Genomic DNA, 25,714 nt, shown 5'->3' on the forward strand with positions numbered 1-25,714 from the left:
CATATACAACATAAAAAAGATTTGCATTGTCTGGGAGAATATGCAGTGCATTAAACCAACGACCTACTTTTGGATCCCCCAAGAGAATATTAGCTTTTTTAGAGGAAATGAAAGTGATTTAAGGAAAAAGCAGCAGAGCTACAATGATAAAATATCTGATGTGTTGTCAGTAATAAAGCTCAGAGCCACAACTCTTATGGAGAGCTGCTTAGTGACTCACTGCAATCAGTCCTGGCGTAGTATTACACCACCACTGATACTCCAAGAGGAAAAAACCTCAGCAGTGATGTCAACGTCCTGCCAGCCTCGCTTCTAGAGAATCAGGAAGTTAGAAAAGAAAATGTGGTGCTGTGTAGCCATCACCTGAAGAGAATATATGAAGCACTAACCAAGAATTCTATGAATGATTCTATGTTGAGCATGACTACTATCACCAAAACAAAGCAATAGCAGCACAATTCATTCTCTTTGTTAATGAATATTAAAATAACAAGAAATGTAATTTAGATTAATCCGATAAACCAGCTTCGGTTGGATTAAACAGATAAAATGAGAAACTAGTGGGACAAATAAATGTAACAAGACAAGGATCTAAAGAGATGAAGTTGTTCTCCAGAAGAGGAAAGCCCTTCACAGCGGAAGTGAAGCCGGCCAGTTTTTTATAACCTCGCCATAACTCTCCCTTTGTTGTTGTAAAAAAATAAAACTGTCTGGGATTTTTCTGAGCCCATCTCCATGGTTACACTAAAGCACATTTATACATAACACACCTCAAGGCAGCAATAAGAACACTTAAATGCTAATCAATAGTAAAGCTGTTCTGTAGTGCAAACATTCCCGTTGCTACAATTATGTAGGAACGCTGCAGCGAGGAGAGGAAAGGTGTGGGTGATAATCATGGAATTTTTTAGCTCTGGCCTCTTTCTTATCAAACAGCAGGTTTCACCGCTAACAAAAGGAAATATGACCATTCACCACTCCCCTTTTTTATGAACACAATCCCCTGTTTTTAATGGATCCTAATAGTCACTGTATTGTGAGCTGCTGGTGTAAATAAATTGCACTCTGTCCCTCTTCTCTCTACTGTTATCCAACCTGTTGCCTCCACCTGCAACCAGCGCTCATGTGTGAGGAGCAAAAGGAAAGGCCAAAGTCTGTACCTACACTACAATGCCCCCTGTAGGATTATAAAAGAGAGAGACAAGGCAATGATGATTCTGTGATTCTATGCATGCAATTTTTACAAAGTTATGAAAGTAATTTTAATAATATTGCAAAATAGCTGCTCGATTAAGAGCACGGAGGTGTTTCAAGATGGCTGAGGCTTGCTTCGAGAAGAACTTTGCCAAGTGCCAAGTTAGGAAGCCAGCATGACTGAGGACAGGAAACACACAGGAAAAATAAACACACCACGTACTCCTCAGATGGTTTATGCTGTTAATTTTCATTTTTGTGTGGGTTTATCTCATTTTTATGACTATGAATGAGGCCTTCTGTCTCAACGCCAGATGTCATGCGGAAGAGGTTTACTTTGCTTTCAGGCCAAAAGATCTGGAATCTAAGAGCAATGCCCACAATGATGGTGAATGAATTCAAATATCCGTCTTTGTGATGCCTGTGGGTTGCAGGAAATGTTACCACGGGCAACAACTGGCCACTGGTTCACAGTTTGAGAACCCTGGAACGAAGGGTTCACGTGCAGTTTGAGTGAGTGACGGAAGACGAGTTAACACTAAAACTCAAACCGCAGCAGAAGCCACAGTCAAACAAATGTGTTCATTTATTTGTTATTGTGGGAACACGGCAGAGAAATATACTGGAAACATGGCACTCAAAGAAATTTACCATTCATATGCTAAACCTGAGTATTAAATAATACATCAAAATACCTGCCAAAATAGGTACCCAGAGGCATTTCAAGATGGCCACCAAGTGGTGTAAAACATTTGGCATGTGAAATCAATGCACTTCAAATTAAAAGATACAAAATATGTATTTGGGTTCACATCATTGTTTTATTCTGTCAGGTGATCCATCAGGCCCACAGCAGAGAGAGACATGGGAACACTGCCGTGTAAAACTGTTAACCAGCCTCTTTATTTTGTGGCTGTGCAAACACCTTCAGGGCTTTGTCTGGAGTTTATCGTCAGTCCTGCTTAAAACTGTGCACAGCTGCATAGGAGCTAAGAAGAAACAAAGACAGGCATGCACACGTTTTACACTATTAGATATGCTGACAAAGTTAGTAAACAAGAAGAAATGTATTAGTATTACTATTACAACTGAAACCATACATGTAAAGTAACAAGAGATTTGGCTAGTTGGATTTACGTCAGCTGATGTGGGTATATTTTTGTTAATTTCATTTATGTTGCTATTTACCTCTTTTGGTGATGAATAAAGAGGTTTTCATGCTTACTTTTAAACACATATGCACTGCAGTGCACTTTATTCCATATCCTTAAGGCCAGATTAGAATCGCCAAATAATCTAACATGCATGTCTTCAGAGCCTGAGCACCTGCAGGAGGCTCATACAAGCACATGGAGAACAGAACAGAAGATCCAGGCCCAGAACACTCTGCCCTGAGATGCCAGCCCTAAATATAGCCCCACACAAACTGTAACACAACATGTGACTAGTGCCGCACCAGTCATTGTGAAACACGGAAACTATGCATAAGACAGTAAAAAAGGATCAAGAACCCCCAGAAGATATAGGGCTCAAACTAAATGAAAATGTGGAAAGTGCAATTATCTGTTCTCTCCTGCATAAAACTGAGGGGTCACAAGCTTAAGTCAAACACTGATAGCTTATCTCAGCTAGAAGTATGCAAAACAGCATGTGACCTGATCCTTCAGTTAAAACTAAAGTCTGCAAAAATCACCTGTGTCAGAAGACAAAAAGAACCGCAGTGCAACTGGCGGATGGACATGAGGAGATAAGTTGTTAGACCTCAGCTCACAAAATCGTTCCTGCTTCTTTCTTCGGCTTCTGCTGTAGAAGGTCAAAAGCTTTAAGGTAACATGCTCTGAATCCATCCCAGTATTTCAGTACGTTTTTAAGGGGGTTAGCGTTTGTGTTTATTCTTCTTACCACCTGGTGGAGCTGCAAACCCTGTAACACTTCACCCAGTGGACAAGCCTTTAATGTCCTTATAAATTCATTTTCTTCAAACGTCAATCCTTCACTCGGGTAAGCGCTTTCTCTGTGTTATTTGCGCCATCTCGTGGTGAAAGGGGAGAATTACATTACAGTAAGGCCGATATAGTACGTCACGTGAAAACGCCACTCTAATTGGTTGAATTGCACGGATCACATGACCTGCTCACTCATGTAGCCAAAACGGCAGTGAAACAAAACAAGTGCTGTAAAAGTGTTTCTCTTTATGTATTTCCGTGCATCTAACAATGAATATTAACCGTAAATGCCACTGTACGTAAACTGCACACGTCGTCGTTGCTGTGTGAGGGACTGTAAGTAACCTGGACGCATAGTAGCAGGTGGGTTAAATGTTCTTTAGAGCTTATAGCGAACTGTTTTTGTTTTGCATCGTCAGCGACTCTCCGTCGGCTCACTAACACAGATCCAGGCTACAGTGTTTGTTAGCAGTTATGGAGTTTAAACAAAGACTTTTCCCTCATCGTAAATTAATTCGTGCTTTACTTAATGTGTAGTTTTTAATTTATTTGATCTTTGCCGAACTCCAGAGTGACCCACATTTACCTACATTCATGTTTTAGCCTCCTGCTGGCTAACCACACTTGTGTTGTCTAAGTCAAACGTCAGAAAATGGTTACAGTCGTCTTATTCATGTGAGGTAATTTAGTGATTTAGCAATCCTTGCACTCACTGACACACTCGCTACAACTTGAGCTAAAAATCTCGAGTCACTTCTTCCTCACCGAGTTATTTTCTCTAATTCTAATTCATTTGTTCCTCTGCGCAGATGCACAAACTCTTCTTTGTCCACTGCTAACAGATGCAGTTCGAGCCGAGGGGCTTTTGGGTTTGCTTTATTAAGTACAGTTAAAATAACAAAATTAAATATGGTGCTATAACAGTATGACACTTAGAGCTGACCTGTAGTTTCAACATGTTCCAGACTCGAGTTTCTTACAATGATGTTCCAGCATTGTTCAGTGTGTCATGTCCCACAGAAGGCACAGGAGTTTGACATAAGTCCACTGAGATCACAGAGTGAGTCTGCTCAAAGCAACTCAAGTTTATTCTCTCTGTGATTCAGCTCCAAAATTTCACCTCAGAAACAGAAGAGCACTGTCTTTGTCCTGCCACCATGCCAGTGTACATAGCAGGAACATGAAAACACAATATTTTGTTCCACTTTGTGCCCACTTTGTACTCTGCTTACTTCAAACTGGGAAACTGTAGTAGGTCAGAGGTTTCCCTGCTTCAGAAGAGGACTTTGTAGGAGACTATATACAAATAACAGCAATTGGTCATTATCAAAACAAAGCATCTGTGTGACCTTAAAAGAAGTCGATGCATTTTCATCTTATTTTTGGTAATTTTATAAAGCAAAAAAAAAAATAGGTTGAAAAGTTGTTGTTTTTTTGTTGTTTTTTCTATCATGGTCTTAGTGAGTTTCATTGTATGGAACTAACAAAATTTTGTTTGTAAACTACAGGTTTTTTTGTACGTTTTAGGTATTTTGGCCAGTTCAATACTATTATGCTTCTTCTAAACCAGCAACTTGAAAAGTAAATTTCATACATCTGCTGTCTGATAAATCAAATACACTGTTTAGGTGTATTTGATTTATCAGACAGCAGATGTATGAAATTTACTTGAACGTGCAAAGCAGTTTCTCTTTCTGTGGTTTGTTTAAGTAAAATTTTAAAAACTTCTGAACATCCACCAGGTCACCAGCAAAACTCATAGTGTTCTTCTCGTGTTTCTTAGATGCATTTGGCCCTTAAACATGTTCTGTTATTAGATTTTAACATGTCAAAGCTAGTAAAATTTACAATTTGATACAAACAAAACACTCAAAGACTCTTTGTGTAATGAAGTCAGGGCCATCTTGCTTTTAGCGTGTTAGCAATAATTCAGCATTTACATTCATTCATCTGCTTTTTCTTAATTTAAGAAATTTCTTCATATGCTTAAAACAACAACAACAACAGCGTGTGAAACTAAAATATTAGTCACGTGTTCCTCTCTGACCAGAAATATGTCTCTAGCAGGAAATGTGTTTCCCGTCTTTGAAATCATTTTTCAGGAAGAGTCGGTTACCTGAAATATGTCCTGTATGTTAAAGAGCTTGTTTGTGACTGAGCTTTATAAGGAGCGAAAACTTCCAGTGGCCTGAAGTGTATAAATGTGTTCAGTGTGTTATATTAAAAGTTCAAAATGATGCGGTCGTTTTAATTGACTTTGGAGCAATGTGTATTACAAACTAGCTATCAGCCATCGCACTGTGCTGTAATGTAATAGCACTTATAGTGGGAGTAGTAGAGAAATATCTTGGTGCAGGTCGGACAGCCTGTATAGCAGTATGTCTGTGATAGACCACAATAGGCTCTGCTTTCATAAAAACTTTCATAAGTGTGACTTGAAAGATTTCCAAATATTTGTGCATGACTCAGAGCTAAAATGCTTTTGCTTCACAATGCAGTATCACATGCTTCTTTGACTCTTGTGACTTCCAGCTCAGCGATATCGCAATTTTACCAAGTCACAGCACTTCCTGTCTTTGATGTAGTCAGATCTAAAGAAGCATCACATTCTGTCTTTATCACATTTTTGTGTTTAATCAGATTTGATTTCAGTACAAAATACACTAATCCTTAATCTCTGTACTTGTAAGTTTGTGGGGGTCCTTTTTTCTAGCTGCTAGCTGTAAGCTCAGAGGCCCTGTCACCCTGCAGGCAGCTTTTCAGCAGCTGGAGCTGTCTTTGTGCTGGAGATGGTGCAGTTCATTCTGTGTATGTGGTGGTGAAAACACCTAGAACCTTCTCTTTGTTGAGTGTGTAAAGGACAAGCTGAGGTGTGTGTCCCACGTTTGGTTGTGTTTGAGGCTGCTGTGTTGTTGAAAACTACACTGCTACTTTAAGTTAATGACAACCTCTTAAGAACGATAGAAACTGTGCAGGTCCGTCCTTTCTCAAAGCCATGTATCATTAAATAGCATTAAATGAATATCCACTGCTGCTGGTTCTGTTTACAGATATCATTACAGCCAAAACTTGGAATGAAATGTTTTTAAGCCGTGTAGCAAAGTTTCCTTGGGTGCAGCTTCGGGATTGGTTGAGTCATCTTGTATTTACCCCTGAAACATGATGACTTGAAGTAACGTTTGTGTTTTGTTCCTCTTGTTTGGTCTCAGAGCTGCAGAGCAACACAGTGAATGTGAGCTGACAGGACGGAGCTCATTTCTTCCGTGAACATGAAGACCGGCATCCCGTACCACCAGGTAAAGTTCCTTTAATATGTGGGCTTCATCAGTGTACAAACATCCTAGTTTTTAATCATTTCCTGATGCGGTTTTAATATTTATTTAAGTTACTTATTGCTTAATTATTTATTACTTACCTTCACTGTATTCTTTTCCTTTATATTTTTTAAATCAAATGTCGCCCCTTTGATGTGAGACAAAGTGATTAATGATTTTGCAATCACTGGTCACTGTGCATAGAAAATTAAGTGGTCAGTTATAAAGCTGTGTACAGTGGTCTCTCGCTATGACGCGGTTCACCTTTCGCGCCCTCGCTGTTTTTTTTAACAGCGCATTGTGTTCTGCGTCCTGATTGGCTGTAGACCGTTGTCAATCAATCTGGTGCCGTGTCTCCTGTACAGTACAGAATGCATTCAGCTTGTCAAATTTACATAAATCTTTGGTCGCTAGCAGTGTGACTCTGAAGTGCATTACTGCATGTTTGTAAGATTTCACCCCAATAAACTCAACAATCACTGTCGAAGGCAACCGCAGGTGCCTTTGGTTTCATTCTCTAATACTGGACTTATTTTTCTACGAAGGTTTGAACTTTGAGAGAATTTAAACAAGAGAGAAAAGTGTGAAAATGTTCATGCCTGTCTGAGAAAAGTGTATAAAGCGTGTAGTGACGGGTTTTACAGCCTTGAAGCGTCTATAATAACTGTAAAAAAATAACATTCGCTACTTTGCGGATTTCACCTGTCGCGGGTTATTTTTAGAACGTAACTCCTGCGATAAACGAGGCGCCACAGTATAGTCAATGTTCTGTTTTGTTGTGAAAAATATCCCAAGCATGTTGCTGGGGTTTGGCCACGTCGTTGTTTTTCCTGTAATGTTGCAGACGTGCCGAATGCTGGAAGTCAAGGGAATTTTTAAATCATGTGAGGAAGTGAAGGATTGTGTTTCAGGAAGTGCTCTTGCTTTAGGTTTATATTGACTGTAACTGCTTAAATTAAATGATGTTACTTGTTTTTTTAATGACAGCATTTGGTGAATGAGTGCCAGTTTAGGAAGCTGGCAGACGTAGAACTCTTTTCCTTTGTGTGTTCAGAGAATGATGGTTTTTCCATGACTTTAGCAGGTGCTAGCAGTTATTGAGGTGGCGATTTTGAGACCGTGGATGTCTGGTATGATAGAGGTTTATGGTTCAGTCTGGATCGAATGTTCTCACAGTGTCCTTGTGTGGTGGTTGTGTTTGTGTGTTAGCTGGAGGATGAGTCCCGGGGACAAGAATCCAACAGGAGAACACAGGTGGTGAGTTAGAGCACTAACACACAAATACACCTGAATTTTTACTCGTCAATATAAATAAATCGCAATGATTTTTTCAGTTTATGTCAAAAATAAAGACAAAGAAATAAACACTGATCAAGAGCTGCAGATTCTAAGGACGTCTCCTCCTCCCTCCTCAGTATTACAGGTGTTTGATAGCTCTGGCCACTGTGGCTAGTGTGCTGCTGGTCATCATGGCGCTCTGTAACCTCCTGATACCGAGGGCCTCCTCTTCCTCTTCCCACCCTGTTCCCGACATCAGCCTCCCTCTGCCTAACATGGAGTCCTGCACAGATCCCTGCAGGTAAGTTTACTTTAGAAACCAACACCTGCTTCCAGCTTAATCTGCATATGCAGAAGAGTTCAATATCCAGGAAAACAAAAAGCTTTTTAAAACCTTATTTGATGACAAAGCCAGCAAACTTTCTTACTTTTTATCAAATTTGACTGATGATTCTATCCAGCTTCATACCAGTAATAGAAAATTACTTAAAGTGCAGATTCTTGACTATACATGAAACAGCATCTTCATTACTATCCATACTCTACCCAGCCTCTTCTATAACATAGCTAAAGTTTAAAGCTTAGTTAAACTATCTGCTTGACATGAATTCATGTAATTTCATTTTTCTTGACGTTGGACGTTGAGGAAAAAACTCTCCCACTCTTCTCTGTCTCCAGGATCGTGTTGGTGGAGAGCATTCCCGAAGGCCTGGAGTTTAACTCCAGCACCACTCATCCATCCATCTTCCAGGCGTGGATGAATCTGATGAACGAGGCTCGCAGCAGTGTCGACATCGCCTCCTTCTATTGGACCCTCACCAACAAAGACACACACACTCGTGAGCCGACAGCCAATCAGGTCAGCTGGAGTTGTCTGCGGTTTTCTTTTTCTCTTTTCCTCTAATATTAAATTATGCTGAAGAATGATTGATTATTAATTGATGCAAAGTGCTTTTAATTGTGCCGACTGACCTTGATCTAAAGCAGTTATTGTGAAACAACCAGATAACTGATCCCTGATTTTCTCGCCGTGCTCACAGGGTGAGGCTGTTCTGAACAGGCTCGCTGAACTATCGGGGAATTTATCAGTTCGTATTGCTGTTAACACACCGCAGGAGAAACAGCCACGGCACGACCTCAGGCTGCTCAACGACTCAGGTGACTCTTGGCTTCTTTTGAACGTCACACCTGCAGGGGTCAGACTGATCTGAGCTGTCTGAGTTATTATGAAATTAGTTTAATACACATATTGTGATGTCTCACTGTGTGTGGGACATCATATGACGTCTGTGAGCCTCTTATCGACACTTGTGTTAAGTTGGTTGGTTGTGATGGGAGTTATTTAGCTGCGACATTAACAGTAACTCTGGTATTGCAACATACAACTATGCATAAGCACCATTTTTTGTTTTTATTTCTTTGTTTTTGTTTTTTGGTGCATAAGACTGATAAACATTCTGATTTACAAAATGGATTATTCTGAGATACTGAGTATCACTTCCTTCTGTCTAAAATCATCTAAAATGAATATGTTATGTTCATTTATCATTGTCCAGTATTGCTTCCAAAATGCTTCCAGCCCTCAGAATTGTTAGTTTTTAGGAAATAAGTGTTTGTTTTGTGTGACTTTTAGGAGCCCATATTAGGACTGTAAACATGAAGGAGCTCACCACAGGCGTTCTTCACACCAAGTTCTGGGTTGTGGACAAGCAGCATATTTACATTGGCAGTGCCAACATGGACTGGAGGTCCCTCACACAGGTACACAAACACTCAGACTCTCTCTCACTGTCATGTAAATGCTGTTAGAGGTGGATGCTCAGTACAGTCGGTGTGTTTAAAGGTAAACAGAGCAAACTTATCAGTATATTTATTATTAAACAGTTCTTTCTACTCTTGACTTGGTGTGGCGTTAAAGGGAGTGGATGTCCCTCTGCTTAAGCACCTACCTCTGAATATGAGAACAGCAGCACTGCCCACCTGCCCATCAGGGCGGGGGCATCCAATCAGAAGAAAGGTGGCCCAGACCTTATGTGGGATTCTCTCTTCAAAAGCTAAAAAAAAGTCCACACACCCACTCCCAGCAACCGTTAACAATAAGAAAGAATCAAAAGTTCAGCACGTTTAATAATTTTCCCTAAAATATATATATATATATATATATATATATATATATATATATATATATATATATATATATATATATATATATATATATATATATATTTAAATCAGCATGGTCTATATATGCTCAAAAATCTATTATTTTATTACATATTTACATTAGCTTCACTTTCTTCACCGGCACTGGGTCTGTGCACAACAATTTGTGAACTAACGGCTTAACTGGAACAGTGGGGAGGGGGTCTTAAAGTAGAAAGCCGTTTATTTCACACAGGATGAATTACGGGGCTCCACCAGTAAGAATCATCTGAAGCTTCTCTAACAGGCCTGTAAATCTATAAACAGCGTCAGTGTCGGTAGTCCCGCCCGAATACTGACACTGACTCTGTCCCATTTCTTCTGCTTTCAAGAGGAAGTTTTTATGTTGGTATAAAGTTTCAGTCACATGCTGAACTGTTTAGTCTACACTTGTTTAATGTGGGACCATCAGTGTGGTAAACCACATCTCCCTTTTACATTTCTCAATCAGACTTTTGCTGAGCTGTCATTCGCATCCTTTTTTTACAAGCTTGCGCTAAAGTCCCAGAAACATATTTCTGATAAATTAATCAGAAAAGATACCGGCTTAACAGTAGGACAAAGAAATCTAAACTGGGACAGAAGAGAAGGAACAACTTTTCTTATTTCCTCTTTGTTTTCTGCAGTTTCAAAAATGCAAAACCAGCAAAAAACGAACATAAGTAATGTTCTAGTGTTGGTCTCCAGGTGAAGGAGCTGGGTGTGGTGGTCTACAACTGCAGCTGCCTGGCAGCAGACCTCAGTAAGATCTTTGAAGCCTACTGGTTTCTGGGGGAGAGCAAGTCAATCCCATCACCTTGGCCAGAGAGGTTCTCCACCATGTACAACAAGGATACACCCCTCCAGCTGCCTCTTAACAACACGCCATCCAACGTCTATCTGTCGGTGAGCGGGATTTTCTTTTGATGTTGAGTCATAAGAGCCAGTTAATCACCTCTAAGCAGTTTTAAGGTTTGCTTTCTGACCAAATGGGAAATAACTGGTGTTTCTAGATGGTCACATCATGCAGAGAGAGGGACATTTTCAGCGTTGCGCTTGTATACATGCAACGTGCAACCACAATTTGTCACTTGTCACAATTTGTGACTTTCTGACTCCTCTACAGTTGGCCATCAGTACTGAAAGAAGATGTGAATGCTTGGTTTCTGTTACAGTCACAGAAGTGGGCAGATATCGACACCTCTTTCAGGGCGATGCAGGGCCGGGGGATTCCAAAGCTGTTCGAAAACAATCTGCAGCACAGAGTTTTGGTTTCTGTTACAGCGCTCACGTTTCCAGGATTCAACATTCAAAACCTTTTTAAAATGTAATGTTTTTTTTAATACAGTCCCACTGAGGCTACTAAATCAACCCACAGTCCCACATAGCCGCGCATTCGTCCAGTCATTACTGTGCATTTGTAGTTTAGCGTATTGTAGTTTTCTGCATTTTAAAAAATGCTGCTAAAATTAACTGAATCCTTTTTTCTGCTCGATCAGAGTTCCCCTCCGTCCTTATGTGCGGCCGGCAGGACTCCAGACCTTCAGTCCATCCTCAGTGTGATGGAGGATGCTGAGAGCTTTGTCTACATCGCTGTCATGAACTACCTGCCCACCATGGAGTTTTCACATCCTAAAAGGTGCAGTTTTGTTAATAGTTGTGAAATGTAACTACAGGAAAACAGTTGATCGTTGTTTTGTTTTTGTTTTTCTTTTATGGTCCTACATCAACTCTAGTCAAATCAACAGTAATAAAATTAATATGAACGTGTTTGCACAATAAAACACCAGGATATCCTGATCAAATCATCCCGAAAGGAAGTGAGAAACATTAAGTTTTAACATTGTGCTTGTACTGTGCGTGTGGCGCCCTCTGCAGGTACTGGGCGGACATCGACACGCAGCTGAGACGAGTTGCATATGAGAAGCGGATTAAAGTGCGGCTGCTGATCAGCTGCTGGAACAGCACACAGCCAGTCATGTTTTCTTTCCTGAAGTCTCTGGCCTCGGTTTATAACCCCAAGAATAACCTCGACATCCAGGTGGTGAGTGGCTCTTATGGTCAAGCATCATCTCCCGCTGGGAAAGGAGGTTGTACGTTTTATGGCACTTATCCTAAAGTAAAAACATTATGTTGTGACTTTGTGTTTTCTTTATTTAGAGGCTCTTCGTGGTGCCTGCCACCCCCAAGCAGAAGGAGATTCCCTTTGCAAGAGTTAACCACAATAAGTACATGGTGACGGACAAGATAGCATACATAGGTGAGGCACACTTTCTTTGTTTACTAATAAATTTGTTTCTTGAAATCATTAAGATGACTTAAAGAGTACACATAGAGAACTTTTTCAATCAGTTTCAATGACCTATCTTACAGTTTCAATTAATCCCCCAAAAAACAGAAAAATGTGATTTTCATCAAGATGAGAAAATACATCATGATACTGAAATTGAATACTTGTTGGTGGTGTTAAAAGCCAAGCTGATGGCTGCTTTTCTAAGCATGTCATTAGTCACACATACTTTATTATCATCTGTCCAATCAGTCTTTCAGGAAAAAAAGATAATGTGCTTAAATATAATCTGTGGCTTTCTGTTTTCAGGTACATCCAACTGGTCAGGAGACTACTTTGTGAACACGGCTGGCTCAGCATTAGTTGTCAACCAGACGGCGTCACAGTCTGTTGAGTCAACTGTCCAATCACAGTTGAAGGCTGTCTTTGAGAGGGACTGGAACTCGGGCTACAGCACTCCTCTCACCCAGCACTCAAACCTCAAAGACTTCTGTTACTTTTAACAGCATTACAGACACACAAAGTCATTGTTTCTGACTTCGACACAGCGCACTTTGATTTTAGTAGTGAAGTGCGAAACGTATGAAAATTGATCAGCTGTAATGTGGAAACCCCTGAGCTTAAAATCAGCAACAGGCAACCTATTAGCAGAGTGTTTGCTAGACTGCTGAGGTTTAATGCCACACTCTTATTTCATCAGAAAAAAAAGAGAATACAGACAGTTTTTTAAAGAGAGTCCAACATATGCTCTGTATTTTAGGCCGGTTTTAAGTAACGTTGAAGCTGATCTGTTAGCTCGATTTTATCCAAGCATTTTTGTCTGCCTTATGGTCTGTAAGTTTTCACACCAGCATTCACATGGATACAAAAAACATGAAACGGGCTAATACTGGCTGGATATGTTAAGCTCAACTTTCAACTACATTTGGCTGGTATCACAGTGTTATAATATACTGATGTACTTACAAACCCCAAAAGTTTGATTGCCAAAAATAGCACCAAAAACAGTTGCTTTTCTTTATTCTTAAACTGGTACAGAGATGCCAATTTGAGGCCATTTTTTTGTGCACTACAGAAATATGCCAGCAGAAGTTGGGAATATTCAGCTGAGCTCAGTGAGCTGTGAAATATGCCAACTGCAGGAAGTATTTAGGAATTTTTAGAGTTCATTTACATGCACAGCATGGGCAAAGGTGTATGCAGGATTAGTTTGTAGATATTTGCAGATGAAGACGTTAACACGTCTCGCATTATATTTGTCAGTGTGAGCAGGACCTCCTGCAACAATCTGTGGGTGAAGGTAGTGGTGTCCCTGATCTTCTCAGCTGCTGATTTCCTGATAGATTAAATGTAAATATATATTTAGATCAGTAAACACTCAGGGTGTGGTGAAGGTTTGCAGTCTTGTTTCCTTCTAGGTTACAGTCCACGTGTCTGTGCAGACACTGGTCATGCAGTGATCGGTCCAGTGGTTGTGTCTTTTTGTTCTGACACAGCCTGCATACAGAAGTGTTTTTCTTTTCTTCAGTGCCTCAAAGACTGCAGCCTTGAGTAATGAGGGGTAGCTGCAGTGAGTCTGTGTTATAGATTGATAACATAAATAATTCATTCAGCATATTAGTATTTCTTGAAGTGAGAGGAGTAAAGTTTGTTTAGTCAGCGAATCCCTCACATCCATAGCTGCAAAGGTTTGTATGATCAGCAGCTTTTTGTACTGTCATATATTGTATATACCAGGAAACGTTATGATGGGATAAAAACATGCACACAAATGCACACCATATCTACTGTTAAAGGTTTTACCGCAGTGTCGGAGCAAAGGAGTCAGACATGAATGTTTAACTTTCATCATGTGGTTTCTATCATGTACTCCCAATAGCTGTAGGGGGCGCTGTTTCAGCATTGGCGTCAGGTCAGTGGCGAACGTCATGTTTTCTGCTGTCTCCTGCAGTGACTCGTGTAAAGGGATCAATTCAGTGAATCACAGCTTCAGCCTCGGTGGGAGTTTTCATCCCAGTTCATCTCAGGGAGTTTGAGTGCTTTTGTAATTTTCTGGAATTTAAAATCATTTAAAAATCCTCTCTGGACTGCGTTGAAATAAGCAAATAAAAGCTAAAGTCTGCAGTGCATCTACGGGAAATAAAAACTTATTTCATACCACTCCAGTGCAAAATATTTTTTTCACACACTGATCACAATTTGACCATTTGAAATAAATTTAATCCCCCTATAATGTGTTAATTATGATTGGAGACATTGTTTACAGTGCTAGAAATATCAAACTGAATTAATTGCGTGGATTGTAAACTCATCAAATATGTTGGAAAACCCCTAGTTTGTAAAAACACATATAGATTCGGGGCCAAATGAATTAGCTTAGGCAAGCAATAAAAAAGAGAAGCACAACATTTTATTGCTTGCTCAAACAGCCCAAGTGTTCCTAAGTAATCTAAACTTAGTAAGAGGAACTTGCTAGACGTGTCTACGTACAAATGAAATGCTAAAGCACATAGCAAAGCCTCACTACCTGCTATTTAAAAGCATAAAAACCATGCTGGGAGTTAAGCTTGAGCTGCTCTACCTGAAGGTTCACATTTGTGATGCTGCAGTATCAGATGTCTAACACTGGGGGGCAGTGTTGGTGCAGTTTTGAGCCTTGTCCGATCTGTGAGATTCAATTTCAGGATTCTGTTTTAAAATTTGTTTCTGATAAAACGTCTAAACTAAAAAGTCTCATGACCAATGAAATCAAAGTTTACCAAAGGGGGATAACCTAGTGCTGCTCCTATATGATGGAAATACTGAACTTTACTATGAAATAAAAGGAAATCCTAGTATCGGTGCTTTTTACAGCCTGTGTATTTAATGCTATGTTGTTGTAGTTGTTTTTGTTTTCATGTTTTGAAGTGAATCAGAGTCCAGATCTGATTATGGGTGGGTTCAAATGTGAGACTCGAACACACCCAGTCTCTGCTGACTGCAGACCAGGCTGATACGTGCTGTTTGATAAATACATACCTACTGAGTAGGTTTGTGGTTGTTAACTCAAATACACTACAAACACCAGCAGTGAAAGTGCTGTGTGCAGTAAGATGATCCCTGTACTTTCAAATTAATTACAATGTTTTTAACTTAATATACATATACAATATACAGGCATGTGAATACTACATGTCCTTGAAGAACAACCTTTTATGAACTCCACAAAACAGTCATTTTTAAATTGGAGGGTTTTCAATATACTGGAAAAACTGAAATTGTAATGAAGTAAAATTTACATTATTATATTATTATATAATATTAGCCCCTCAATTTGCAGTCCTTTCAAAAATTGTTTCAAAACAGCTATGCCAAATTTCTTTTTCTGAAGATTATTCATAGCACCAAAACACTAAACTCACACAGTTTTCTCCCACAGCTGAGCTCAACATCTGCTGACTGATTTCAATGTTATTTTGCACTTGAACAACACGCCTGTAAGTCACAGGATCCAATGAGCTCTGCTTAAACCATCCTGAATTGATTTAACTGTCCTTGTTCTACCGGATATCCAATACAAAAGGAGTCCTGCTGCTCTCTGTGCATTAAAATACAAATGCCTTATAAAACTACACAGCAGATAAGTATCTGATGAGCCTTCAAAACTCTGATCAGTACATTTGCTCTTCTTCAGGAATCATTTGATGGTGTCACCAGCACCTGAAACAGCATGTTCCCCCTCCTCTTGCCGTGGTCTGAATACCCAACAATAAACTGTATCCCTGATACCTCACGCTGATACCTGTCTCTGCTCAAACCCACAAGAATAGTGGGTTGCAAAGTAGTGTTCCTTATAAATATATCTTAACCCGAAACATATCCTCTTAGGTATCTGCAACATGTTGCTTCCCGGTGTGTAAACTATGCAGTCGTCCGTGGTCATGGAACGCAGCAGAGCCCAACCCAGGAGGTTATTTCCGTCCCTCGGCTAACTATCCAAAAACGCACAGTCTCCACCCATTCAGTGACCCATGAAGTGTGTCTGTGGTGGGAGAGGCAGCTTGGGTTTAGGTCTTCTGTGGACACTTGATGGAGCTGCTCAAAAATATTGAGTTCAGGTGCACCTGTGATGGGATGGGATTTAAAAAGATGTGCTCTAATTTAATGTTTGGGTCCGTAATCTTCGCTTTGTGAGGTTGTAAAATTAGATTTGTACCTTGAAACTTTTTCAAGGTACAAAGGCTTACAAAATGTATATCTTTATCTGTGGAGCACTTATCACTGCAGCATCAAGCTGCACCGCCCACTAAATGCTGTTACGGAAAAAGTCTCTGCTGCCAGGGGGCCACTTCAGTTTGTTTGTGCCAACCTCAGGACCACCCAAATTACTCTTTTACTAGCTGCACTGTGACAGATTGATATATTTTTCTCTTTTTGCTACTCTTTGTGCAGATGTTTCAGTGCCAAGGTGCTTAGACGCGCAGGGAACACTAACATAATAAGTATTGTGTGTGTGTGACATTTTGCTTTTATCTTGAGAATGACAATTAAACAACAGTATTTGCTCCTGAGTGGGAAGACGGCATCTGTATGTGAAATATTTATGCCCCAGATTGTTTGAGGTGACGTTGATCTTGCTCTAAGTGTTTTCTGTGAAGATACTAAGCTGCTTTGGGAAATTAAAAACTGAGGAAAAGGTTTGGTGTTAGAGGTTTGGTGATCCAGGTTTGTACTTCAGTATTTTATTTTAAAAAATGAATAAATGGAAGATAAAAGGAGATGGAGAGAGAAACTGTAACCACGGTTTTTATAAAGGGAACAACTATACAGCCAGAGAAGTATGTGAGGCTGGTGCAGGATATGTATGAGGACAGCAAGATAGTGGTGAGCTGTGCGGTAGGACTGACAGATGAGTTCAAAGAGGGATTGGGATCATCAGAGATCAGCTCTTGTTTGGAGGTTGATAGATGAGGTCAGTCTCTGTGGGCTATGATGTTTGCAGATGATGTTGTGATCTGTAGGGAGGGTGGGGAGAAGGGGAAGACAGCCTGGAGAGGTGGAGGTATGCACTGGAGAGAAGAGGCATAAAAGCAGAAGCAAGACAGAATAACTGTTATTGCAGGGGAGGCAAGAGGGAAGGTGAAGGTGCAAGTAAGAGTAGTGAGGATGGATTGTTTTAAATACCTGGGGTGAACCATCCAAAGAGACAGATGTAGTACAAGAGAGGTGAAGAAGAGTGGGTGGACGGGGTAGAGTGGGTGGAGATGAGTCTCGGGGCAAAGTAGAGTTGGAGATGCTCAGATTATCATTTGGAGTTACCAGAATGGACAAGATTAGAAATGAATACATTAGAGCAGGGGTGGCGGAACTCCAGGCCTCGAGGGCCGGCGTCCTGCAGGTTTTAGATTTCACCCTGGGTCAACACACCTGAGTCAAATGATTAGTTCATTAACAGGCCTCTGGAGAACTTTAAGACATGTTGAGGCGGTCTTTTAGCCATTTAAATCAGCCGTGTTGGAACAAGGACACATCTAAAACCTACAGGACGCTGGCCCTTGAGGCCTGGAGTTTGACACCTGTGCATTAGAGGGACAACTCGGACTGAGTACCGGGAGACAAAGTTAAAGAACATGAAGAATAGTGGATATACTGGGCAAAGGATGGTGAAGGTGGAGCTTTGAGGTGAGAGGAAAAGAGGAAGATTACAGAAGAGACTCACTGATGTAGTGAAGAAGACATGCAGATGGCTGTTGTCACTGAGGAGGGTGCAGGGCAGGGTGAGATAGGGGTAGAGATTTTTAATTACTTCCTCAAAAAGCTTTATTGTGATGTTTGAGTGCTGAAGTCATTGCTAATTCCTGTGGAGATAGGTGTGATTAAAGCTGATTAAATCATTAAAACTAAATGTGTGTAATTTATAGGCATTGTGAACTAACCACAGAAGCAAATACAGTGTGAGAGAAGAATAAATGGCGTGCATTTGTGAGTAAATGCCTTCTGCCTATACTGAGCATCGGAGAGGAGGAGTAGTGTGGAAACTCTTGAGATGGCTGGATACCAGGCACGTAGCAGCTTTCTGAATTAACTGCAGGTCCCCCTACCTTGGGTTATAGAGGGAAAATGATGGCAGTGGGGTACTGCTGCAGTGAAAAGTGTAAGCAGGCGTGTCTAAACTGGAGAAGGGATTATAGAAGATGATCAGTGACAGTACAGGTTTATTTTATAGGATGTGCGCCTCTGATTGAATCGCCTTCAAATAAGGCAACACACAAATGGGTAGAGGAAACAGCAATACCAGCATGTGGAAGTGTCAGCAACAGGCGTGGCTGTGTTCTCTGGTGTTGTCGATACCTTAACTAGAGCAAGAAAGTGCAGGGAGAAATTTCTGCCACCACCTGGAAATGGTCTGAAAGAGTAGGCTGAAGGGTCAGAGGCTCACATGTCACTCACTTAGAAGAAGAGGAGTCAGACGTTTGAAAGAGTCTGACTCCTTTCTTTGTTCTAGCCTTCATTCGCCCGTCTTGGAGGATATGCTGCATGCATGTCATGTCAGAGTGACTAATTACTTGTTTTCTACTTCCAATTAGCAGTCATGTCAACGTCCAACTGGGAAAGTCGTATTTTTTCAGGCTCCAAGATAACAAAAAGAATTGAGTATGAGCAACAGAAAGATAACATCAGCCAAAGTCTGTGGTTCAAAATAATATTTTCTCCTATATCTCATATAGTCTCTTATATCGCATTAGTTTCAAAATCACAACATAGCAGCCCAATTTATGTTCAGTTATATGACATAAACTTTGTGTCTTTATTAATCCTCATGTTTATTGATAAAACAGACTGGAAAAATCACCACTAGTATTTGCTAACACAAGTAAATGTATAGAAATCCTCCCATGGGATGTGGAAATTGCACTCTGCCTGAGTGGATCTTCTTTTGTCTGAACGCTGCGTGCCAGGAGTGCAGACACAACTCTGGAGCTATCATTATGATTAAAGGCTAAGCCCAGACTCACACTGGCAGGTGAACACCATTAAGTCTTATACCATATCTAAAATCTTGTACACTTGTACTTAAACGTGCTATTTTGAGGTTTCAGTATGTTCAAACCAACAAGTGATGCACTAATAACAGTCAACATGTTGGCCCCCCGAAAACGCATAACCTTAAACGATAACCACTGACTATACAGTGGAAGTGGAGCGACGACCAACGAATTTTCATCCAGTAGCGTATCAGCTGCACATTTCTAACATTACTGAATCATTGCAGAAATGAATCCAGTTCTAAGTACTTTTACTATCTCGGTGTTTCATTTTCAGCCGGTTGTCATGGTCCTGGGCCATGTGGGCCCAGTATTCTTAGTTTTCATGCATTTTTGTATTTTGTTCCTTATTTAGGCCATGTTTTCTGAGTTGCCCTGTTGTGTTGTTCCCTAAGTGTTTTCCCTTCATGGCTCTTCCCCTCTGTGTGCCCTCTATGTATTGATGAGCCCTCGTCTCCCCTTGTGGTTGTTTCATGTTTCCCCAGCCCGTTATGTCGGTGTTTTCCCCGTGCTCTCTCTCCTCCTGTCGGAACCTCTGCCTCTACATGTCATGTTCAGTCCACCCCGCCCTGTCTCGTTATGGTTATCTGTGTCACCTGTGTTCCCCGTGTGTTCCCACTTTCCTCGTTAACCCTCTGTGTATTTCTGTCTGCGTCTTCCTCTGTTCGGCGTCGCGTTCTCCCTCATGTTGTGTGGATCTCCCTGTGTCTCTCTGCGTATGTTAGTTTACTTTTCCCAGTTTAGTTTTGTATTTCCTATGTTCTGCCATTCCAGCATTAAAGCTGTGATTTTGAGTTCATCCCCGTGTCTGTGAGTTTTGCTATTGGGTCCTTCTCCTGCCTGCCACACAACGTATCATGACACCGGTCAGGTTTCACAGCAGGACTGGGAGCATAGACGAGGAAAACTATCCTTCTGAGTATCTATATAGTCCCTTCTCCTCATTCCTGCGTGCCTTTGAATGTAATCAAGCGATTTAGATCATTTCTCAAATCTCTTCAGTGTGATTGGACTAATTCAGTTGGTCATTAATGGGTCTGGAAAGCTGACGCCAAGCCGTTTCAGTGCGTCTCTTGTGTGATTCATTAAAGGTCTTTAACTCGTACAGGATACTTTCCTGAAGCGCTGAAATGGATTGCCAAAACATGTTTTGCAAGATGGGCTTCATGAAGAACGCCTCTTCAGAAAATCTGTCACAGTTCCCACATGGTGATGCTGGCAATAGCTCAATGTAAAATAAAATCTTTTTTTACTGAAATAAAAATTAAAGATGACAACCAGATGGATTTCAATGCCAAATTTTAAATAATTTAGAATCAATTACCTCCAAAATTACCCAGCAACTTTGAATTTTAAATCTTTTTCCACTGTAACAGAACAAATGTAAAGGATAGATGGACAGCAATGAGGAAAAAAGCGAGGATGAGGGGGGGAAATGACAGATGAAGGGGAATAGCGGTCGTCTACTAGCAGTTCTATGAAACTGTATGTACAGGATTTTGCTTTGAGAATAATGCTGTCGTCTTACATCGTAAGTGTTAGGATAATGTTGTTTAGATCAAAAACAAACCTGTTTAAAGACATTGAAATGATAGGAAGGCACCTTTTGGTCATTTTTAGCATTAACCTGCATGTACATGTAGTTCTGGTTCAGCCTGTGTCAGTTTTTCCAGCAAGTAAGTTTCTTGTGGTCACCTCACAGCTTGAACTTATATCTTCTTTATGCACCTGTGTGTTTCCTCCAGTTCCCCATCTTTCTTACACAGTCTAAAGACTTACATGTGAGAATAACTGATAATTATAAGTTGGTCATGAGTGTGGGAGGGGATGTTCTGTCACTGTGTTAGCCCTGTGAGAGACTGGCATCCTGTCCATGTTTTACTCCTCCATCTATTCTATGTTCAATTGAATTTTCAATTCAATTTTATTTATATAGCACCAAATCACAACAACAGTCACCTCAAGGCACTTTATATTGTAAGGTAGACCCTACAATAATACATACAGAGAAAACCCAACAATTATATGACCCCCTATGAGCAAGCACTTTGGCGACAGCGGGAAGGAAAAACTCCCTTTAAACAGGAAGAAACCTCTGTCAGAACCAGGCTCAGGGAGGGGCGGGGCCATCTGCTGTGACCGGTTACGGTGAGATACAGTCTTTGATTTTTTTACACATGCATATACACATTCCTTTCAGTGCTCCTCTGCATTTTCTTAGCCATTCATTCAGCCAACATTCCATCCTTTCATCATTTTCTTCTACTTTATATAATTTAGTGTCACGGGATGCTGGAGCCTATGCCAGGCAGGTACATCCTGGACAGGTTTCAAGTCTATTCAAGAGCCAACACAGAGGGGACAATAATACACATTCACATACCCAATTTAGAATCCCAAATTAGCCTTTGGTATGTGGATGGAAGCTGGAGTACATGGAGAGAACCATACAGGTTCAGGTAGGACATGCAACCCAGCTATCAGGTGGATTCAAGAGAAGAAACTTAATTTCAATTTCTAGCTATCTTAAGTTAAAACCAAGAGGACTTGTATAAGGAAAAAAAGAGCCGGGAGAGCATTATGAGTGGCAAAAAGTGTCAGCCTTCCCAGGCTAACACAAGCTTGCTTTTTTCCATACCTTATCAAGTGTTAACAGCAATCAGTTAAGTAAACACTTAAAGACTCTTGCAGCACCACTGCAGGCGCTGCAGAGGGCAATAACAGGAAATACTGCACTTTGACCTTCTGGCTGTGTTTGTGGCTGATACAGGAGCATTTGGACTCATAAATGCCAGAGAATCATGCAGAGTTATATACCTGCAAAATGCAACTGGATGCAGTAATTGTATTTCTGGCATGTGACAGAATACATAATCTGCATTTTTATGCATTCTGGCATGCTAAATAGTATGGTAGCATTATTATTGGAGCACATTCTATAAGATCTGTCAGAAAAACAACCACAAACACCCAATTTGGTTCATAAATTGTTGGACTTTTCTCTTTGTGTCCTTACAATATCAACAACCTTGAAGCAATTTCGTTGTGAATAGACACTATGCACATTCAACGGAATTGGACTGAACTAAATAACAGTGCTCTGGTTTCTTTGTGTTGTTATTCCTCTTCTGACAGCAGCAGACAATAAGGATTCATGGCTCAAAACAAATGATTCCTCTGTCTGAATGGTGGGAAAGCAAAGGAGTGCTGTCAGTGGAATTCTTAAGATTAAAGAGCTGAGCTGTGAGTAGGAATGGGGAGGAGAAAACCTGTGTGATCCTTCTGAGTTGCTTTCGGTTAAACCCACAGGATTCTCAGCTTTGTGTGAAGTCAAAGTGTGTGCGTGCACCACTCCACCCTCGATGACTCAGCTCTCAACTGCTCTGCACTTTGTAGGGATTAACGGAGGCATGTGGCAGACAAATGTTGTTTCTAATGAGTACGGAAACTGCATTTATCACCCTGAAAGCTGACAAGCATTGCATACTCTCTGTGAGGCAGAAATCACAATTTTCTTAAATTGCAGTCGACCACCTTTCAAAAAGAAGCACTCAACCAAAAAATTGTTTGAAGTAGTGAATAAAATCAGACTTTGTACGAAAAAGTGACTGAGGGGGGTGCATTTGAAAAATTTATTATAAAATACATAGAGTAGCTCAGGTGTCTTTCTCTTTGTCCAAACTGGGATGGGGATCAAATTTGGTATATTTGTCCTTTTATATCTGCCACCGTTGTCCTTAGTATTTCGAGTATCTCCTTGGTGTAGTGGTTGACACATTCACCTTGCATGTAAGTGAAGCTGGGATGAGACACAGAACACTCAGATGGTCGAAAGCTGTGATGACCTCCGCCAAAAGTATGCATAATAATTATGGGATCAATACTGGTAAAAAAAAAAACCTGAGAAAAAAAACAGAGCTTCAATCATTTCAGAAGATTCTACAAAAGAGTTCTGGTTTAGATTCAAGAAATGTTCTCAAGTGCTCAATCAATCCACAGCAGGAGACTAGGGGCTGGTTTCTTGTTGAAGGAGTGATTTTCAAATTGGGTTGGGGGGAGCTCGTACTAGATAAGTTCAAACAGTATTTTTCGTTGTACTTGACAGTTGTGCAGCACACACTTGTGCCAGTGGTACAGCATAAAAAGCATTAAAGTGTGTTGTTCAGCCAGCACAGTATATGCAAGAAAACCTGACTTTGACCAAACTTTAAAATCACACATATGGATAGATTGTAGATCACTTTAACATAAAGTCTGAAGCTGAGATGACGAAGAAACTTCTCTTCTTGAGCTCACGATACATCATCAATATAAAATACCCTCAAGCAGCAGGAGCTTGCAGTGCTGCAGCCAGGGAGCTGGAGAAGGCTCAGACTGAGTAATGATCTTCCCCTGATTAGTCAGAGGGCGGGCAGGACTGTACAATAAGCAGGAGACAGGAGAGACAGTGGAGAGAGGTAATGACTCGGCCTAGAAACAATGTTTGGACTAACAGGCTCCACAGATGAGGAGCCACTACAGACAAAAACATAGCTTCTTGTTCTTTGCAAGAATTTCATCACGAGTCTCACAGGTTGAATCAACAACTGCTTCAGTGAGAGATGGTCTCTGTGGAAGGAGACGCTCTCATTTTCAGTCAGAAAAGAAAAAAGAATGCTTGCACTTTCTTAGTAGGAACACAAAATTGATTAATATTAATAAAGAGTGAGTGAGGAAGGAATCAGGAGCAGCTTAACAGCTTAATCGTTGTTCATTAGTGGTTTCCTAATAACTTGCAATCCATAGCCAGAGGTTAAAGTGGGCGGAATGGCATTCTGGCACTGTAAGTTAATGTTATAGTTCATTTTAGATTCACTAATAAGGTGTTAGAGCTGTACATGATGTGTTGCTGAAGTCATCTGGATGTTTCTTAATCTATTTTTTAAGGAAATTAAATAATGATAATTCCATGTTATTCAGACTAGACACTAAGTGCAGGTTAAACTGGATAGTTTGCAGTGTTGTGTTCCAGATTACAGTGTGAGACTATGTTGGACAGGTGCAGGGCCCGCTTTGGTATCTTTGGCCCTGGGAAGCACCAGGGACATTATAAGAGAGAGAGACTGGGCACTCAGTTCTGAATTAACATTTATGAGAAAATTTTGGATAGAAAGTAAGTGGGGGAACTATCAGAGGGGAAGCTTTTAAAACCTTGCAAAGTCAGCAAACTTTTTAGCAATCTGTATCAGATTTGACTGAATATCCTGTGCATGGCATTTTTATGTGTAGTTGAACTTTGAAGTGAAAGATAATGCTTCAAAATAACTGTAACTATAAGCCATTGGATGTGTTTCGATATAGCTGACATGTAAAGAGACTTTATCATTTTGAATATAAGTTTATCATCCACTTTTCAGCTTTAATGGCACATGTAAACTCCGCCTATGTAGCTTTTCCCACCTCCCAAATCCCACTAACTCTTGTCTGTAGCTGGTAGTACTCGGAAATATTGATTTCTGATAATAACAGTTTACTAAAGAACGAGCTTGAACATATTATGTTAGGATCAAAAGTAGTTTATAATTATCTATAAGTCAATCTTACTCATTTTCTTTGAGAGTTTTTACCTCTGATCCAAACACATTCACTGCTCTGTAATTCTCTTTGTGTCACCTTAAGCACCATTATGAGTAGTTACACATATATGTAATTGTTTTGAAGGTAATAGTGTTCCTGTTTTATTTCATACTGCTTTCAATTTCCCTTCCTTGCTATGGTAGTTTTCCCACCTTCTGCACCACCTGCTCCCAATCAGTTAATCCCTCTCCCCAGTAAACATTCTCCCCTCGGTGTTTCCCTGTCACTGACCAGATTGGGTTGTTACAACCAGATGTTGAGGTATTTCAGCAGTTTCTTGAGTTTCAATGTTTTTTGGGCCATACTTTTTTTGTTTATTTTGCTTCATTATGTTCTCTGCACAAATAACCTTCTGCCTGTCTTTTTTCTCTGTCCATCAGCTGGTTAGTTTGCCACCCGACCACCATGAACTTTTTTATTTAAGATTTGGATTTTATTATTGTCTCCTGTGTCCTGTGTATCATTTGTCATTACAAGACGCTCTGAGGACATCTTCCCAATTAGCTTCTATGTATCTGTCCTCTTAAGAAAAATAAAGCTAGTATTGGTATATAAATATACAAAAGAGTGCTATTAATGATAAGTTAAGAAATAAACCCATCACCCGCTTACCATATATCTTGTATATATCTGCAGTATGCAATAACTACCTTTAGCTTTTAAGTGAGTTTCCTGACCACTCCGTAATGAACTGCTATAAGCAGAGGTCATGTTGTCCAACTGACTGTGTGTCGTTGTGTCTGACTGGTATCCAGTGTCCAGCCCCTCTAAGCCCAGTAACAAGGCCCTGCTGGGCCACAACTAAAGCCTCCAGCACCACAAACAATGGAGCAGGGCTTTATGATGGGTCGAAGCAAACTGCTGACTGTC

The 25,714-nt window shown here is 40.4% G+C and overlaps 1 protein-coding gene across 3 annotated transcripts; it reads left to right on the forward strand.

Moving 5' to 3' along the window:
* Nucleotides 1-2,898: 2,898 nt before the first annotated feature.
* On the forward strand, nucleotides 2,899-14,363 carry pld3 (phospholipase D family member 3). Of its 3 annotated transcripts, none has more exons than XM_076873423.1 (12): nucleotides 2,899-3,021; nucleotides 6,350-6,436; nucleotides 7,664-7,711; nucleotides 7,870-8,033; nucleotides 8,411-8,591; nucleotides 8,773-8,890; nucleotides 9,366-9,493; nucleotides 10,622-10,819; nucleotides 11,413-11,552; nucleotides 11,792-11,957; nucleotides 12,074-12,173; nucleotides 12,513-14,363. In XM_076873423.1, exons 2-12 carry the CDS (start codon nucleotides 6,410-6,412, stop codon nucleotides 12,704-12,706), a joined length of 1,464 nt encoding a protein of 487 aa, XP_076729538.1. In that variant the 5' UTR covers nucleotides 2,899-3,021; nucleotides 6,350-6,409; the 3' UTR covers nucleotides 12,707-14,363. The 3 variants fall into 3 exon arrangements, with proteins under 3 accessions (XP_076729538.1, XP_004569658.2, XP_076729539.1); XM_004569601.3 differs by lacking the exon at nucleotides 2,899-3,021 and adding an exon at nucleotides 3,320-3,503; XM_076873424.1 differs by lacking the exon at nucleotides 2,899-3,021 and adding an exon at nucleotides 3,320-3,503 and having other exon boundaries at nucleotides 7,664-7,708.
* Nucleotides 14,364-25,714: the final 11,351 nt, after the last annotated feature.

This window comes from Maylandia zebra, linkage group LG14 (genome assembly GCF_041146795.1).
Source record: "Maylandia zebra isolate NMK-2024a linkage group LG14, Mzebra_GT3a, whole genome shotgun sequence".
NCBI lineage: Eukaryota > Metazoa > Chordata > Actinopteri > Cichliformes > Cichlidae > Maylandia > Maylandia zebra.